The sequence below is a fragment of the Pseudophryne corroboree genome, chromosome 3 (genome assembly GCF_028390025.1).
Source record: "Pseudophryne corroboree isolate aPseCor3 chromosome 3, aPseCor3.hap2, whole genome shotgun sequence".
Taxonomy (NCBI): Eukaryota; Metazoa; Chordata; class Amphibia; order Anura; family Myobatrachidae; genus Pseudophryne; species Pseudophryne corroboree.
The window spans coordinates 90616839-90636086 of NC_086446.1; the positions used below are offsets into that span (position 1 = coordinate 90616839).

General features: G+C 50.3%; 1 protein-coding gene across 2 annotated transcripts in view; it reads right to left on the minus strand.

Annotated features, from left to right (window-relative positions):
* Positions 1 to 6269: 6269 nt before the first annotated feature.
* The window catches only part of LOC135054833 (zinc finger protein OZF-like), a 43738-nt gene continuing 30759 nt past the window's right edge, over positions 6270 to 19248 (minus strand). For both annotated transcript variants that reach the window (XM_063958218.1, XM_063958219.1), the window contains exon 7: positions 6270 to 9830. In XM_063958218.1, the coding sequence (XP_063814288.1) occupies positions 8869 to 9830 (962 nt within the window). In that variant the 3' untranslated portion in view covers positions 6270 to 8868. The remainder of the gene's footprint in view (positions 9831 to 19248) is intronic.

The following is a 19248-nucleotide window of genomic DNA, read 5'->3' on the forward strand; positions in this document are numbered from 1 at the left end:
AGGTGTCAGTTCTTCAATGCACTCGGTTGCTGGGAAAGATGGTGGCGGCCTACGAGGCCATTCCGTATGGCAGGTTCCATGCCAGGATATTTTAGTGGGACCTGTTGGACAAGTGGTCCGGGTCTCACCTGGACATGCGCCGGAAAATAATTCTATCTCCCAGGACCAGAATCTCCCTTCTGTGGTGGCTGCACAGTTCTCACCTTCTGGAGGGACGCAGGTTCGGGATTCAGGATTGGATCCTGGTGACCACAGATGCAAGCCTCCGAGGCTGGGAAGCAGTCACACAGGGAAGAAACTTTCAGGGAAAGTGGTCAAGCCAGGAAGCTTGTCTACACATAAACATTCTGGAATTAAGAGCCATTTACAACGGCATCCTGCAAGCAGATCATCTTCTTCGAGGTCTCCCTGTCTTGATTCAGTCAGACAACGTGACAGCAGTAGCGTACATAAACCGCCAGGGCGGAACAAAGAGCAGAGTGGCGATAGCCAAGGCCACGAAGATTCTTCGCTGGGCGGAAAGACATTCCCAGTGAAGTCATTCCCACACTTCTTCAGGCTAGAAAAGAAGTAACGGCAAAGCATTACCATCGTATTTGGAGAAAATGTGTCTTGGTGTGAATCCAAGAAGGCTCCTACAGAAGAATTTCACCTGGGGCGTTTGCTCCATTTTCTACAAGCAGGTGTGGGTGCGGGCCTAAAGTTGGGCTCTATTAAAGTACAGATTTCGGCCTTGTCGATCTTTTTTCAGAAAGAATTGGCCTCCTTTCCAGAAGTTCAGACCTTCGTGAAAGGCGTGCTGCACATCCAACCTCCATTTGTGCCTCCTGTGGCACCTTAATGTGGTGTTGCAGTTCCTTCAATCGCATTGGTTTGAACCTTTGCGCAAGGTTGAGTTAAAATTCCTTACTTGGAAAGTAGTCATGTTGTTGGCCTTGGCGTCCGCAAGGCAAGTGTCTGAGTTGGCGGCTTTGTCTCACAAAAGCCCCTATTTAATTTTCCATGCTGATAGAGCGGAGTTGAGAACTCGTCAGCAATTTCTACCGAAAGTGGTTTCATCATTTCACGTGAACCAGCCTATTGTGGTGCCAGTGGCTACTGATGCCTTGGCGGGTTCAAAGTCTCTCGATGTGGTCAGAGCTTTGAAGATCTATGTCGCCAGAACGGCTCAGATTAGGAAAACAGAGGCTCTGTTTGTCTTGTGGGCTCCCAACAAGATTGGGGCTCCTGCTTCTAAGCAGACTATTGCGCGCTGGATTTGTAATACGATTCAGCAGGCTCATTCTACGGCAGGATTGCCGTTTCCAAAATCGGTAAAAGCCCATTCTATCAGGAACGTGGGCTCATCCTGGGCGCCTGCCCGTGGAGTCTCGGTGTTACAACTTTGCCGAGCTGCTACTTGGTCAGGATCAAACACCTTTTGCAAAGTTTTACAAGTTTGATACCCTGGCTGAGGAGGACCTCTTGTTTGGTCAATCGGTGCTGCAGAGTCATCCGCACTCTCCCGCCCGTTCTAGAGCTTTGGTATAAACCCCATGGTTCTTGAAGCATCCCCAGCATCCTCTAGGACGTATGAGAAAATAGGATTTTAATACCTACCGGTAAATCCTTTTCTCTTAGTCCGTAGTGGATGCTGGGCGCCCGTCCCAGTGCGGGCTGTATCTGCAGTTTGGTTATAGTTATGCTCATGTTGCGTTGAGTTTAGTCAATCTGTGACTGTTGTTGGTCATGCCTTTCCATGCGTTGTTGTTGAATGCCATGTTGTACGGCGTGTTGGAGGTGTGAGCTGGTATGTATCTCACCTTAGTTTAAAATAATTGAATAAATCCTTTTCCTTGAAATGTCCGTCTCCCTGGGCACAGTTCCTTTAACTTTAGTCTGGAGGAGGGGCATAGAGGGAGGAGCCAGTTCACACCCATTCAAAGTCTTATAGTGTGCCCATTTCTCCTGCGGATCCAGTCTATACCCCATGGTTCTTGAAGCATCCCCAGCATCCACTACGGACTAAGAGAAAAGGATTTACCGGTAGGTATTAAAATCCTATTTTCTCTTACGTCCTAGAGGATGCTGGGGTCCATATTAGTACCATGGGGATGTACCAAAGCTCCCAGTACGGGAGGGAGAGCGCGGAGGCTCCTGCAACACTGGTTGACCAAACTTGAGGTCATCAGAGGCCGAAGTATCAAACTGGTAAAACTTAGCAAACGTGTTCGAACCAGACCAAGTAGCAGCTCGGCAAAGCTGTAAAGGAGAGCCACCCCGGACAGCTGCCCAGGAAGAACCCACTTTATGAGTAGAGTGGGCCTTAACCAATTTCCTGCCGTAGAATACGCATGCTGGATAGTGAACCTGATCCAGCGCAAAATCAACTGCTTAGAAGCAGGACACCCAAATTTATTGGGATCGTAGAGGAGAAAGAGAGAGTCAGTTTTTCTATGACGAGCTGTCCTCTTCACATAGATCTTCAAAGCCCTGACATCATCCAAAGCCTTTGAAGCAATTGAGGAGTCAGTAGCCACTGGCACCACAATAGGTTGGTTGATATGGAAAGCCGATATAACTTTAGGCAGGAAATGTGGACAAGTCCTAAGTTCCGCCCTGTCTTCATGGAAGATCAGATAAGGACTTTTACAAGATAAAGCCCCCAATTCCGACACGCGTCGGGCAGAAGCGAAGGCCAACAAAGTGACCGCCTTCCACGTGAGAAACTTGATGTCAGCCTCCAGTAGAGGCTCAAACCAAGCTGATTGTAGGAACTGCAACACCACATCTAGATCCCAGGGTTGGCACCACAAAGGGAGGCTGGATGTGCAGAACCCCTTTCAAAAAGGTCTGAACCTCAGGGAGGACAGCCAATTGTTTTTTTTAAAAAAGATGGCCAAAGCATCCACTCCCGCCTGTATGAAAAGGAGAAAACGTCCAAGTTGAAACTCCACTGCTTTTTTGATTCACACCAAGAAACATATTTCTTCCAAATACGGTGGTAATGTTTAGACGTTACCCCCTTCCTAGTCTGAATCAGGGTAGGAATGACTTCACTCGGCGATACCTTTCTGAGCTAAGATCTGGCGCTCAACTGCCATGGTAGGTCTTGATAGGCGAACGGCCCCTGCAGTAGCAGATCCTCCTGAAGAGGTAAGGGCTTTGGATCTTCTAGCAGAAGATCCGCATACCAAGCCCTCCTTGGCCAGTCCGGAGCAATGAGGATTGCCAGAACCTTTGTTCTTCTTACCAGCTGAAGAACCTTTGGAATCAGAGGAAGTGGAGGGAACACATACACTGACGGGAACACCCACGGAGTTACCAGTGCATCCACCGCCACTGCCTGAGGGTCTCTTGACCGGGAACAGTACCTCCCCAGCTTCTTGCTGAGGCCATCATGTCTACGTGAGGAACCCCCCCACCAACTGGTTACCTCCTCGAACACCTCCGGATGGAGGCCCCACTCCCCTGGATGGAGATCGTGTCTGCTGAGGGAGTCTGCTTCCCAGTTGTCTACTCCCGGAATGAAGATTGCTGACACCGCTACAGCGTGCCTTTCCGCCCAGAGGAGGATTCTTGACACCTCTGACATTGCAGCTCTGCCTTGTCGGTTTATGTAGGCTACAGTGGTCACGTTGTCCGACTGCACCTGAACAGCCCGATCCTGTAGAAGGTGTGCGTGCTGCTTGCAGAAGGGCGTTGTACACGACCCTTAGCTCCAGGATGTTTATTGGGAGAAGGGATTCTTGATTTGATCACCTTCCTTGAAAGGTTTCCCCCAGAGCGACTGCTCCCCAACCTCTTAGACTTGCATCTGTGGTTAAAAGGATCCAGTCCCGAATTCCGAACCTTCGGCCTTGCAGAAGGTGCAGAAGTTGTAGCCATCAGAGGAGTGAAATCCTGGCTTTCGGGAGACAGGCGTATCCTCTTGTGCATGTGTAGGTAAGAGCCCGACCACTGGTCCAATAGGTCCAGCTGAATAGGTCGAGCCTGAAACCTGCCGTACTGCAGAGCCTCGTAGGTGGCAACCATCTTCCCCAGAAGGCGGATGCATTGATGAACCGATACCCGGGTAGGCTTTAAGACATCCCGGGCCACTGTTTGAATCACCAATGCTTTCTCCACCGGGAGAAATACCCTCTGTACTTCCGTGTTGAGGATCATTCCCAGGAAAGACAGCCTCCTTGTCGACTCCAGATGAGACTTTGGAAAGTTCAGGATCCAACCGTGCTTCCTGAGCAGCTGTGTCGGGAGTGCGATGGATCGCAACAACCTCTCCCTGGACGACGCCTTGATCAGGAGATCGTCCAGATATGGAATTATGTTCACCCCATCATCTCCGCCGTCACCTTGGTGAAGATTCTTGGTGCTGTGGAGAGGCCAAACGGCAGCGCCTGGAACTGATAGTGATCGTCCAACAGTGCAAACCTGAGATATGCCTGAACTGGCGACCAAATGGGAATGTGGAGGTAAGCATCCTTGATGTCCAGCGACACCAGGAACTCCCCCTCTGTCAGTCTGAGATGACAGCTCTCAGAGATTCCATCTTGAATTTGAACTCCCTGAGATAAGGGTTCAACGACTTTAAGTTTAGAATAGGCCGTACCGAACCATCCGGTTTTGGTACCACAAAAAGGTTTGAATAATAACCCTTGTTCCACTGCTGAGGTGGAACTGGAACAATAACCTCTGACACCACCAATTTTCTGATGGCCTCCAGAAGAATTGTTCTGTCTGCCAGCAGAGCTGGCAAGCCTACCTTGAAGAAACGGTGAGGTGGGGGATCTTGAAACTCCAATCTGTACCCTCTGGACCCAGCGGTCCAGGCCAGATGACACCCAGACGTGGCTGAACTGCTGGAGTCTTGCCCCCACCTGACCTTCCTCCAGGCCTAGCTGTCCACCGTCATGCAGAGGACTTAGCGGTATCAGAAGCGGGCTTCTGGGTTTGGGAACCTGCGGGAGCAGGTTTCTTTCCTTTGGCACGACAACCTCTGAAGAAGGTGTTCGAAGGCTTGTTCTTTCTAGACCTCGCGGGCCGAAAGGACTGTGACGTGGCTGGTGTAAAAGCCTTCTTCGTAGCCGGTGCAGCTGAGGTGAGAAAAGGAGACTTGCCTGTGGTAGCTGTGGCAATCCACGCATCCAGCGCCTCCCAAAGAGAGCCTGACCTGTATAGGGTAGGCCGTCCATGCTCTTCCTGGATTCCGCATCTGCAGACCATTGGCGCAGCCAGAGACCCCTGCGAGCCAAGACGAAAATGGAGGAGATGCCCGCAGCCATGAAACCCAGGTCCTTCATGGAATCTACCAGGAACCCTGCAGAATACTGAATATGGCGTAAAACTAAATCAACGTCACCTCTATCCAGCGAAGCCGACTCCTCCTGCAGAGTGATTGACCACCTGGCAATAGCTTTCGCAATCCAAGCACAGGCTATAGAAGGCCGTAGTATAGCCACGGAAGCCGTGTAAATGGATTTTAGCGTAGTATCCACCTTGCGATTGGCCGGGTCCTTCAACGTGTTAGATCCCGGGACTGGCAACACCACCTGTTTGGACAGCCTGGAGACAGAGGCGTCGACTATCGGTGGTAACTCCCATTTCTTTCTATCTTCCTCTGGGAAAGGTAAAGCAACCAAGCAGCTCAGGAGCCGTGTCAGAAATATGTAAAACATCCCTTACAGCTTCAATCATTAACTGCACCCCCTTAGCAAGTGATGCCGTCCCCCTCGACACATCCCCGTCACCGTCTGCAGTGTCAGAGTCGGTGTCCGTGTCATCCTGCATAAGCATTGCAAGTGCACGTTTCTGAGAATGTACCGCAGGGGACCCCGAGGAAGTAGCATCAGACCATACAACCATAGAAGATTGTAGTGGCATGCTCAGTCCTAGCAACCCTATCAGAAATCTGAGAAATAGTCCCCCTCAGAGAGACTAACCATTCTGGCTCTCTAGCCGGGATCTGCGCTACAACAGTGCAATCCTGATTACATGGTATGGAGTCTTCCTGGGAAGACAAATCCTCTGCAGCATATGAAACAGTGTCCCTAGACATGTTGTCACACACAACAAAGACCCCACAAACACACAGGGTATTTACTAGACAGAGTTTCCCCCCAAGAATGGCAGAGAGACACAGAGATTGGAGCCAACACCCACACAGCGCTATTAGAGGTATAGGGAGACCCTAACCAGCGCTGTGTCCCTTAAGAGGTGACACATCCTAGATACAGCCTCGCCTAACCCCCCCCCCCCCCCCCCCCCCCCACCTCCCTTCTACAACCCCCTGGTACCGTACAGATAGCTGGAGTTGCTCTGGAGGGACCTGGACATCCACTGGCAGTGATTGCAGGCAGGAAATATGGTGCTGAACGCTGCTGGGTCCGCTCTGAGGAGAAGCTCCGCCCGTTCAATGGCGCTGTCTTCCCGCTCTTGAAGACTATACTGCCCTGAGGAAATTTGTGCTGGCTGAGATCAGCGGACCCCAACAGGCTGGAAATGGGCAGTGCAGGGTTCTGTGCTGGCTCAGGGCGCCCCTCACAGCGCCGCACCGCAGAGCCGTCCAGGAGCGCGGTTAATACCGCGCTCCCACCTTTAAGCCGCCCTTTTCACACTGACCCCCCCCGCTCGTAAGGGGGAACAGTGTCTTACTCTGTGAGGGGGTGGCGGCTGGCTGCCGGGGTGAGCGTTCCCCTGTGGCGGGGCGCGATCTGTCTTCTTTGGAGCTCAATGTCCAGTCAGCGGAGGCAGTGGCTCAAGACCCTGCAGGGCGAACACTGCTCTCCCCCGCAGTCCCTCGAAGCAGGGAGGCTGTTGCCAGCAGCCTCCCTGTAAAATAAAGTAACAAACTCTAAAAAAAAAACTTTTACTAGAGAAGCTCTGTAGAGCTCCCCTAGCTGTGACCAGCTCCTCCGGGCACATTTTCTAAACTGAGTCTGGTAGGAGGGGCCTAGAGGGAGGAGCCAGCCCACACTATTAAACTCTTAAGTGCCAATGGCTCCTGGTGGACCAGTCTATACCCCATGGTAATAATATGGACCCCAGCATCTTCTAGGACGTAAGAGGAAGTACTGATGCAACAATGTGGAAAGGCCGGTATGACGCCTCATCTCACCCCGCAGATTTTTGTACGCAGCCCTAAAATCAGTGAGTCTGGGGCTCCTGTAAGTGCTGCATATGTGCCCATTTATTCATGGAGCAAGCCTAGTGGAATCAACCCCTACAGTATGTGTTGATGGATATACTGTAAGCGATCTCAAGGGAATACACTTGGCATTTATTACACTTATCACTTAACCCAACAGTTCTACTGCTTGGTCCACACCCGCCTTCAGAGCTCCAGCGTATCCAATCACAACTAAGGAAAAATGTAACTGGCAGTTATTAAATAAGCTCCAAACTAATACTGATATGGAGGCACGTTTCATCAAGCAGAATACATGATTTCATCAGATTCCAATGGTGAATATAGGAGGATATTTTTCACTTCTCAACTTGCTCATCCAGCACATACCAAAATCTTCCCCATTAGATGCTTCAAACTAACATCGTTACTCTCTGGATGTACAGCAATGCATTGCGTTCAGCTCATTATAAACAATTATGGGAACACTGTCAGTCGGATGCAAAGAGTGGTGCTCTATATTTTGTTTTGCTACCAGATTCAACTTTTCTATGCAAGGAAATGAAGGAGGTGGGCCGATGGCTGGGGGTGATGCACAAATACTGATAATGACTGGAATTTTCTTCTGTGCCAGGTCTAAATGCAACACAGACGTCACATGTAACATCACTGCATGGTTTTGCTTCGTGGCAATAGATTATATGGGGTCGACTGACTAAAACGTACAAAAAAGTGTTGGTGTTGGCCCATAGGAACCAATCAGATTCTGTCTATAATTTTCTAGATAGACTGCAAAAGAGAAATGAGAGCTAGAATCGGATTGGTTGCTATAGGCAACATCTCCACTTTTAATTTTTAGAAGTTTTATTAAATCTACCCCCTATGGCTATGCCTTACATCTGGAGACGCCTGACAAGCGGGGCAGAGGGCAATTACTTTATTATACAGGCAGGCGAGCACTGAAAGGATCCTTCTCTGTTTATTGGTGGTCATTCAGAGTTGATCGCTAGCTGCTTTCGTTCGCAGCGCAGCATTTAGAAAAAAAAAGGCAGTTCTGCGCATGCGTATGCGGCGCAATGCGCATGTGCGTCGTACTCTAACAACGAACGATGTAGTTTCACACAAGGTCTAGCGAAGCTTTTCAGTCGCACTGCTGGCCGCAGAGCGATTGACATAAAGTGGGTGTTTCTGGGTGTCAACTGACCGTTTTCAGGGAGTGAGCGGAAAAACGCAGGCGTGCCAGATAAAAACGCAGGCGTGACTGGTGAAACGTAGGCATGGCTGGCCGAATGCAGGACGTGTTCGTGACGTCGAAACAGGAACTAAATAGTCTGCAGTGATCGCAAGCTAGAAGTAGGTCTGGAGCTACTCTGAAGCTACACAACATTATTTTGTAGCCGCTGTGCGATCCTTTCTTTCGCACTTCTGCCAAGCTAAGATACACTCCCAGAGGGCGGCGGCATAGCGTTTGCACTGCTGCTAAAAGCAGCTAGCGAGCGAACAACTCGGAATGAGGGCCAAAGAATGTAAGTTGATTGGCTCATTTAAAAAGTCACAGACCCATTGATTGGCTCATTTGACCGGTTATGCAGCAGAACACGCTTATACCGGAGGTCACAGCTGCTGAAGCATTATGACTTGTCATCTCGCCTTCAGATAAGAGCCCACAATGGTCCACATGTAGGAAGACCCTTGCATGGGGCAACAGCAATGCACCCATACCCTGGATAAGGAACCTGCTAAGGACACGTCCCATGTTTGGCCAGTTAGAGTGCAGTAGCTCCTGCGTGTGCCTTTAGATGTGCAGCAAGAACGGATTTACTGATGAAGCCCTTGCCACACTCCAAGCAGATGAACGGCTTGTCTCCGGTGTGAGTCTTTTGGTGCCGAAACAGGTCAGAGCTGGTGATAAACCCTTTTTTGCAGTAGGAACAGGAAAAGGGTTTCTCCCCCGTATGGATTCTCTCGTGTGAAGCGAGGTTGGACCGGCTGGCAAAGCACCTCCCACATTCGAGGCACGCAAAGGGCTTCTCCCCCGTGTGTATCCGCTGATGCTTGACCAGATTCGACTTCATGCCGAAACACTTCCCGCAGTCGGCGCAGGAGAACGGTTTTTCCCCTGTGTGTATCTTTTGATGTTTGACCAGGTTTGACTTCATCCCGAAACTTTTGCCGCACTGGAGGCAGGAGAACGGCTTCTCGCCTTTGTGGATTTTCATGTGCTTAACGAGGTTTGCCTTCATGGCGAAGCACTTTCCGCACTCGGAGCAGGGAAAAGGTCTGTCCCCCGTGTGGATGCTCTGGTGCGTTTCAAGGATGGACTTATTGGAGAAAGACATCCCACACTGGGAGCAGGGGAAGGACTTCTTCCCCGTGTGGATGCGCTGGTGCGCCATGAAGACAGTTCTGCTGGCGAAGCACTTGGCACATTTGGAGCAGGAGAACGGCTTGTCGCTGTGCGCTCCCTGCTGTGCGGCGAGCTGGGGCTTAGGCACAAAGTATCTCTCACAGTGGGAGCACAAATGTATGTTCTCATCTCTGTACGTCTGCCGAGTGATGTCAAGGTTGGCGCTGTAACCGAAGCATTTCCCGCACATGGAGCACACGTGCGTCTTCCCCTCTGCCGCACCCTGAGCATCGGCGGCCTGGTCGCAGAAGGCTGTTTGATCAGAGGGACCAGACATTGGCTCTGGACTCTCATTTACATTTGGACCATTTTCTTCATAATCTGGAGAGAAAAATAAGAATTTACTCACCGGTAATTCTATTTGTCGTAGTCCGTAGTGGATGCTGGGGACTCCGTAAGGACCATGGGGAATAGACGGGCTCCGCAGGAGACTGGGCACACTAAAAGAAAGATTTGGTACTACCTGGTGTGCACTGGCTCCTCCCTCTATGCCCCTCCTCCAGACCTCAGTTAGGATACTGTGCCCGGAAGAGCTGACACAATAAGGAAGGATTTTGAATCCCGGGTAAGACTCATACCAGCCACACCAATCACACCGTATAACTCGTGATATTAAACCCAGTTAACAGTATGAAATACAACTGAGCCTCTCAACAGATGGCTCAACAATAACCCTTTAGTTAGGCAATAACTATATACAAGTATTGCAGACAATCCGCACTTGGGATGGGCGCCCAGCATCCACTACGGACTACGAGAAATAGAATTACCGGTGAGTAAATTCTTATTTTCTCTGACGTCCTAGTGGATGCTGGGGACTCCGTAAGGACCATGGGGATTATACCAAAGCTCCCAAACGGGCGGGAGAGTGCGGATGACTCTGCAGCACCGAATGAGAGAACTCAAGGTCCTCCTCAGCCAGGGTATCAAATTTGTAGAATTTAGCAAACGTGTTTGCCCCTGACCAAGTAGCAGCTCGGCAAAGTTGTAAAGCCGAGACCCCTCGGGCAGCCGCCCAAGATGAGCCCACCTTCCTCGTGGAATGGGCTTTCACTGATTTAGGATGCGGCAATCCAGCCGCAGAATGCGCCAGCTGAATTGTGCTACAAATCCAGCGAGCAATAGTCTGCTTAGAAGCAGGAGCACCTATTTTGTTGGGTGCATACAGGATAAAAAGCGAGTCAGTTTTCCTGACTCCAGCCGTTCTGGAAACATAAATTTTCAAGGCCCTGACTACGTCCAGTAACTTGGAATCCTCCAAGTCCTTAGTAGCCGCAGGCACCACAATAGGTTGGTTCAAGTGAAAAGCTGATACCACCTTAGGGAGAAACTGGGGACGAGTCCTCAATTCTGCCCTATCCATATGGAAAATCAGATAAGGGCTTTTACATGACAAAGCCGCCAATTCTGACACACGCCTGGCCGAAGCCAAGGCCAATAACATGACCACTTTCCACGTGAGATATTTGAGATCCACGGTTTTAAGTGGTTCAAACCAATGTGATTTTAGGAAACTCAACACCACATTGAGATCCCAAGGTGCCACAGGAGGCACAAAAGGGGGCTGAATATGAAGCACTCCCTTTACAAAAGTCTGAACTTCAGGCAGTGAAGCCAGTTCTTTCTGGAAGAAAATCGACAGAGCCGAAATCTGGACCTTAATGGAACCCAATTTTAGGCCCATAGTCACTCCTGACTGTAGGAAGTGCAGAAAACGACCCAGCTGAAATTCCTCTGTAGGGGCCTTCCTGGCCTCACACCACGCAACATATTTTCGCCAAATGCGGTGATAATGGTTTGCAGTTACTTCTTTCCTGGCTTTTATCAGCGTAGGAATGACTTCCTCCGGAATGCCCTTTTCCTTTAGGATCCGGAATTCAACCGCCATGCCGTCAAACGCAGCCGCGGTAAGTCTTGGAACAGACAAGGCCCCTGCTGTAGCAGATCCTGTCTGAGCGGTAGAGGCCATGGGTCCTCTGATAACATTTCTTGAAGTTCCGGGTACCAAGCTCTTCTTGGCCATCCTGGAACCACGAGTATCGTTCTTACTCCTCGCCTTCTTATTATTCTCAGCACCTTTGGTATGAGGGGCAGAGGAGGGAACACATAGACCGACTGGTACACCCACGGTGTCACTAGAGCGTCCACAGCTATCGCCTGAGGGTCCCTTGACCTGGCGCAATATCTCTTTAGCTTCTTGTTGAGGCGGGACGCCATCATGTCCACCTGTGGCCTTTCCCAGCGGTTTACCAACAGTAGGAAGACTTCTGGATGAAGTCCCCACTCTCCCGGGTGTAGGTCGTGTCTGCTGAGGAAGTCTGCTTCCCAGTTGTCCACTCCCGGAATGAACACTGCTGACAGTGCTAGTACGTGATTTTCCGCCCATCGGAGAATCCTTGTGGCTTCTGCCATGGCCACCCTGCTTCTTGTGCCGCCCTGTCGGTTTACATGGGCGACTGCCGTGATGTTGTCTGATTGGATCAGAACCGGCTGGTTTTGAAGCAGGGGCCTTGCCTGACTTAGGGCATTGTAAATGGCCCTCAGTTCCAGAATGTTTATGTGTAGGGACGACTCCTGACTTGACCAAAGTCCCTGGAAATTTCTTCCCTGTGTGACTGCGCCCCAGCCCCGAAGGCTGGCATCCGTGGTCACCAGGACCCAGTCCTGTATGCCGAATCTGCGGCCCACTAGAAGATGAGCACTCTGCAGCCACCACAGTAGAGACACCCTGGTCCTTGGAGACAGGGTTATCAGTTGATGCATCTGAAGATGCGATCCCGACCACTTGTCCAAGAGGTCCCATTGGAAGGTCCTTGCATGGAACCTGCCGAATGGAATTGCTTCGTACGAAGCCACCATTTTTCCCAGGACTCGTGTGCAGTGATGCACCGATACCCATTTTGGTTTTAGGAGGTCTCTGACTAGAGATGACAGCTCCTTGGCTTTCTCCTGCGGGAGAAACACTTTTTTCTGTTCTGTGTCCAGAATCATCCCCAGGAACAGTAAGCGTGTGGAAGGAACTAGTTGTGACTTTGGAATGTTTAGAATCCAGCCATGCTGTTGTAGCACTTCCCGAGATAGTGCTACTCCGACCAGTAACTGCTCCCTGGACCTCGCCTTTATTAGGAGATCGTCCAAGTACGGGATAATTAAAACTCCCTTTTTTCGAAGGAGTATCATCATTTCTGCCATTACCTTGGTAAACACCCTCGGTGCCGTGGACAGTCCAAACGGTAGTGTCTGGAATTGGTAATGGCAATCCTGTACCACAAATCTGAGGTACTCCTGGTGAGGAAGGTAAATTGGGACATGCAGGTAAGCATCCTTGATGTCCAGGGATACCATGTAATCCCCCTCGTCCAGGCTTGCAATAACCGCCCTGAGCGATTCCATCTTGAACTTGAATCTTTTTATGTATATGTTCAAGGATTTCAAATTTAAAATGGGTCTCACCGAACCGTCCGGTTTCGGTACCACAAACAGTGTGGAATAGTAACCCCGTCCTTGTTGAAGTAGGGGTACTTTGACTATCACCTGCTGGGAATACAGCTTGTGAATTGCCTCTAGTACAGCCTCCCTGCCCGAGGGAGTTGTCGGTAAGGCCGATTTGAGGAAACGGCGGGGGGGAGGCGCCTCGAATTCCAGCTTGTACCCTTGAGATACTACTTGAAGGATCCAGGGATCCACCCGTGAGCGAACCCACTGATCGGTGAAATTTTTGAGGCGGCCCCCCACCGTACCTGGCTCCGCCTGTGGAGCCCCACCGTCATGCGGCGGACTTGGAAGAAGCGGGGGAGGACTTTTGTTCCTGGGAACCTGCTGCGTGGTGCAGCTTTTTTCCCCTTCCTCTGCCTCTAGACAGAAAGGACCCGCCTTTTCCCCGCCTGTTTTTCTGGGGTCGAAAGGACTGTACCTGATAATACGGCGCTTTCTTAGGCTGTGAGGGGACATGGGGTAAAAATGCTGACTTCCCAGCTGTTGCTGTGGAAACAAGGTCTGAGAGACCATCCCCGAATAACTCCTCACCCTTATAAGGCAAAACTTCCATGTGCCTTTTAGAATCTGCATCCCCTGTCCACTGCCGAGTCCATAAGCCTCTCCTAGCAGAAATGGACAATGCACTTATTCTAGATGCCAGCCGGCAGATCTCCCTCTGTGCATCTCTCATGTACAAGACTGAGTCTTTTATATGCTCTACGGTTAGCAATATAGTGTCCCTGTCCAGGGTGTCAATATTTTCTGACAGGGAATCTGACCAAGCAGCAGCAGCACTCCACGCTGAAGCAATAGCTGGTCTCAGTATAATACCAGTGTGTGTATATATAGACTTTAGAATAGCCTCCTGCTTTCTATCAGCAGGTTCCTTTAGGGCGGCCGTATCCGGAGACGGTAGTGCCACCTTTTTAGACAAACGTGTAAGCGCTTTATCCACCCTAGGGGGAGTTTCCCAACGTGACCTATCCTCTGGCGAGAAAGGGAACGCCATTAGTAATTTTTTTGAAATCACCAATTTCTTATCAGGGAAAGCCCACGCTTCTTCACACACTTCATTTAATTCTTCAGATGGGGGAAAAACTATTGGTAGTTTTTTCTCCCCAAACATAATACCCTTTTTTGAGGTACCTGGGTTTATATCAGAAAGGTGTAAAACCTCTTTCATTGCCTCAATCATGCCACGAATGGCCCTAGTGGACATTAAATTTGACTCATCGTCGTCGACACTGGTATCAGTATCCGTGTCGACATCTGTGTCTGCCATCTGAGGTAGTGGGCGTTTTAGAGCCCCTGATGGTCTTTGAATTGCCTGGGCAGGCACGAGCTGAGAAGCCGGCTGTCCTGCATTTGGCATGTCGTAAAAATGTTTATGTAAGGAGTCGACACTTGCACGTAATTCCTTCCATAAGTCCATCCACTCAGGTGTCTGCCCCGCAGGGGGTGACATCACATTTATAGGCATCTGCTCCGCCTCCACATAAGTCTCCTCATCAAACATGTCGACACAGCCGTACCGACACACCGCACACACACACACACACACACACACACACACACACACACAGGGAATGCTCTTAAAGGAGACAGGACCCCACAAAAGCCCTTTGGGGAGACAGAGAGAGAGTATGCCAGCACACACCAGAGCGCTATATAATGCAGGGACTAACTGAATTATGTCCCCTATAGCTGCTATAATATTTACTGCGCCTCAAATCTGTGCCCCCCCTCTCTTTTTTACCCTTTTCTGTAGTGTAGACTGCAGGGGAGAGTCAGGGAGCTTCCTTCCAGCGGAACTGTGAGGGAGAAATGGCGCCAGTGTGCTGAGGGAGTTGGCTCCGCCCCTTTTTCGGCGGACTTTTCTCCCGCTTTTTTCTGTATTCTGGCAGGGGTAATTACCACATATATAGCCTCTGGGGCTATATATTGTGGTTATTTTGCCAGCCAAGGTGATATTATTGCTGCTCAGGGCGCCCCCCCCCAGCGCCCTGCACCCTCAGTGACCGGAGTGTGAAGTGTGTGAGAGGAGCAATGGCGCACAGCTGCAGTGCTGTGCGCTACCTTGGTGAAGACTGATGTCTTCTGCCGCCGATTTTCCGGACCATCTTCTTGATTCTGGCTCTGTAGGGGGGACGGCGGCGCGGCTCCGGGAACGAACACCAAGGACGGGTCCTGCGGTCGATCCCTCTGGAGCTAATGGTGTCCAGTAGCCTAAGAAGCCCAAGCTAGCTGCAAGCAGGTAGGTTCGCTTCTTCTCCCCTTAGTCCCTCGGTGCAGTGAGCCTGTTGCCAGCAGGTCTCACTGTAAAATAAAAAACCTAATATATACTTTCTTTCTAGGAGCTCAGGAGAGCCCCTAGTGTGCATCCAGCTCGGCCGGGCACAGAAATCTAACTGAGGTCTGGAGGAGGGTCATAGTGGGAGGAGCCAGTGCACACCAGGTAGTACCAAATCTTTCTTTTAGTGTGCCCAGTCTCCTGCGGAGCCCGTCTATTCCCCATGGTCCTTACGGAGTCCCCAGCATCCACTAGGACGTCAGAGAAAGAGAGAATATGGAGATCAGTTAGAGTTACCACATTTGCCCCTGGACTAAATTACTATGAAAGTAGCCTCATTACAGTGCAATGATGTATTATATATAACCACAAAGTTCACGTTACACATACTAGGCCAGATTCAGCTGCAACCGCTACCATCTCTTGGCGCAACCGGTACTGCGTCTTTATGCTACTGTCAAAGCTAAATATGTTCCCACTGAGACGCCCCCCCCCCCCCTTCCCCACCGCTGTGGTGCTAATTCATGTGGGGTCACCTATTCTGCCTGAACATGGCCGCGGCGGCGTCCATACAACTGAGTCTTTACAAGCAGTTGCTGACCGCAAACATGCCCGTGTCTGGCTAGCCACCCCCATTACCACCCAGAAACGCCCAACGAAACTGCATTTCTATGCGTGCAATTTCCATTCGCGTCTTATGCGTTAACTATCTGGACACCTGCATAGTGTGACTTGGACCTATGCAGAGACTGAAAACACAGGACGATTGTGTCCAACATGGTGTCGACCTCTGTATCAGTCCCACTGACTCAATGGAAAGTAAAGTTGGGGTTCCCTGCAGGTATTGGAAAGTGTATGCAGAGGACAGGTACTGGAGCTTCTATTTGGTTATTCTAGCCGCCTGATCAAAACCAGGTTCTACACAAAAAAAGAATCGAAGGAGATAACAAATACAATAGTGATGGGTGATAATCAATAGCGCTATAACCCTAATATAATACCAAAACATAGCGAGAAATCTATCACTGTATATGCAAAGATATTAAAATAACACAAAGGAAAGAAAAAATAAGATTTTACTCACCGGTAAATCTATTTCTCGTAGTCTGTAGTGGATGCTGGGAACTCCGTAAGGACCATGGGGAATAGCGGCTCCGCAGGAGACTGGGCACAATTAAAGAAAGCTTTAAGTCACCTGGTGTGCACTGGCTCCTCCCACTATGACCCTCCTCCAAGCCTCAGTTAGGACACTGTGCCCGGACGAGCTAACACAATAAGGAAGGATTTTGAATCCCGGGTAAGACTCTTACCAGCCACACCAATCACACTGTATAACTCGTGATACAATACCCAGTTTAACAGTATGAAAACAACTGAGCCTCTCAACAGATGGCTCAACAATAACCCTTTAGTTAACAGTGACTATGTACAAGTATTGCAGACAATCCGCACTTGGGACGGGCGCCCAGCATCCACTACGGACTACGAGAAATAGATTTACCGGTGAGTAAAATCTTATTTTCTCTGACGTCCTAGTGGATGCTGGGAACTCCGTAAGGACCATGGGGATTATACCAAAGCTCCCAAACGGGCGGGAGAGTGCGGATGACTCTGCAGCACCGAATGAGAGAACTCCAGGTCCTCCTCAGCCAGGGTATCAAATCTGTAGAATTTTGCAAACGTGTTTGCCCCTGACCAAGTAGCAGCTCGGCAAAGTTGTAAAGCCGAGACCCCTCGGGCAGCCGCCCAAGATGAGCCCACCTTCCTTGTGGAATGGGCTTTTACTGATTTAGGATGCGGCAGTCCAGCCGCAGAATGCGCCTGCTGAATTGTGCTACAAATCCAGCGAGCAATAGTCTGCTTAGAAGCAGGAGCACCCAGCTTGTTGGGTGCATACAGGATAAATAGCGAGTCAGTTTTCCTGACTCCAGCTGTCCTGGAAACATAAATTTTCAAGGCCCTGACTACGTCCAGCAACTTGGAATCCTCCAAGTCCCTAGTAGCCGCAGGCACCACAATAGGTTGGTTCAAGTGAAAAGCTGATACCACCTTAGGGAGAAACTGAGGACGAGTCCTCAATTCTGCCCTATCCATATGGAAAATCAGATAAGGGCTTTTACATGACAAAGCCGCCAATTCTGACACACGCCTGGCCGAAGCCAAGGCCAATAACATGACCACTTTCCACGTGAGATATTTTAGATCCACGGTTTTAAGTGGCTCAAACCAATGTGATTTTAAGAAACTCAACACCACGTTGAGATCCCAAGGTGCCACTGGAGGCACAAACGGGGGCTGAATATGCAGCACTCCCTTCACAAACGTCTGAACTTCAGGCAATGAAGCCAGTTCTTTCTGGAAGAAAATCGACAGAGCCGAGATCTGTACCTTAATGGAGCCTAATTTCAGGCCCATAGTCACTCCTGTTTGTAGGAAATGCAGAAATCGACCTAGTTGAAATTCCTCTGTTGGGGCCTTTTCGGCCTCACACCAAGCAACATATTTCCGCCATATGCGGTGATAATGCTTTGCAGTTACATCTTTCCTGGCTTTAATCAGCGTAGGAATGACTTCCTCCGGAATGCCCTTTTCCTTCAGGATCCGGCGTTCAACCGCCATGCCGTCAAACGCAGCCGCGGTAAGTCTTGGAACAGACAGGGCCCCTGCTGCAGCAGGTCCTGTCTGAGCGGCAGAGGCCATGGGTCCTCTGAGATCATCTCTTGAAGTTCCGGGTACCACGCTCGTCTTGGCCAATCCGGAACCACGAGTATTGTTCTTACTCCTCGTTTTCTTATTATTCTCAGTACCCTTGGTATGAGAGGCAGAGGAGGGAACACATAAACTGACTGGTACACCCACGGTGTCACCAGAGCGTCCACAGCTATCGCCTGAGGGTCCCTTGACCTGGCGCAATATCTCTCTAGTTTTTTGTTTAGGCGGGACGCCATCATGTCCACTTGTGGACGTTCCCATCGATTTACAATCAGCGTGAAGACTTCTGGATGAAGTCCCCACTCTCCCGGGTGGAGGTCGTGCCTGCTGAGAAAGTCTGCTTCGAGAAAGTCTGCTTCCCAGTTGTCCACTCCCGGAATGAACACTGCTGACAGTGCTAGTACGTGATTTTCCGCCCATCGGAGAATCCTTGTGGCTTCTGCCATTGCCATCCTGCTTCTTGTGCCGCCCTGTCGATTTACATGGGCGACTGCCGTGATGTTGTCTGACTGGATCAGTACCGGCTGGTTTTGAAGCAGAGGCCTTGCCTGACTTAGGGCGTTGTAAATGGCCCTTAGTTCCAGAATATTTATGTGTAGGGAAGTCTCCTGACTCGACCATAGTCCTTGGAAGTTTCTTCCCTGTGTGACTGCCCCCCAGCCCCGAAGGCTGGCATCCGTGGTCACCAGGACCCAGTCCTGTATGCCGAATCTGCGGCCCTCTAGAAGATGGGCACTCTGCAGCCACCACAGCAGAGACACCCTGGTTCTTGGAGACAGGGTTATCAGGCGATGCATCTGAAGATGCGATCCGGACCACTGGTCCAACAGGTCCCACTGAAAGATTCTGGCATGGAACCTGCCGAAAGGAATTGCTTCGTAAGAAGCCACCATCTTTCCCAGGATACCTGTTTTGGTTTCAGGAGGTCTCTGACTAGAGATGACAGCTCCTTGGCTTTCTCCTCCGGGAGAAACACTTTTTTCTGGACTGTGTCCAGGATCATACCCAGGAACAGTAGACGTGTCGTCGGAACCAGCTGTGATTTTGGAATATTCAGAATCCAACCGTGCTGGTGTAGCACCTCCTGAGATAGTGCTACTCCCACCAACAACTGCTCCTTGGACCTCACCTTTATTAGGAGATCGTCCAAGTACGGGATAAATAAAACTCCCTTTCTTTGAAGGAGTATCATCATTTCCGCCATTACTTTGGTAAACACCCTCGGTGCCGTGGAGAGTCCAAACGGCAGCGTCTGGAATT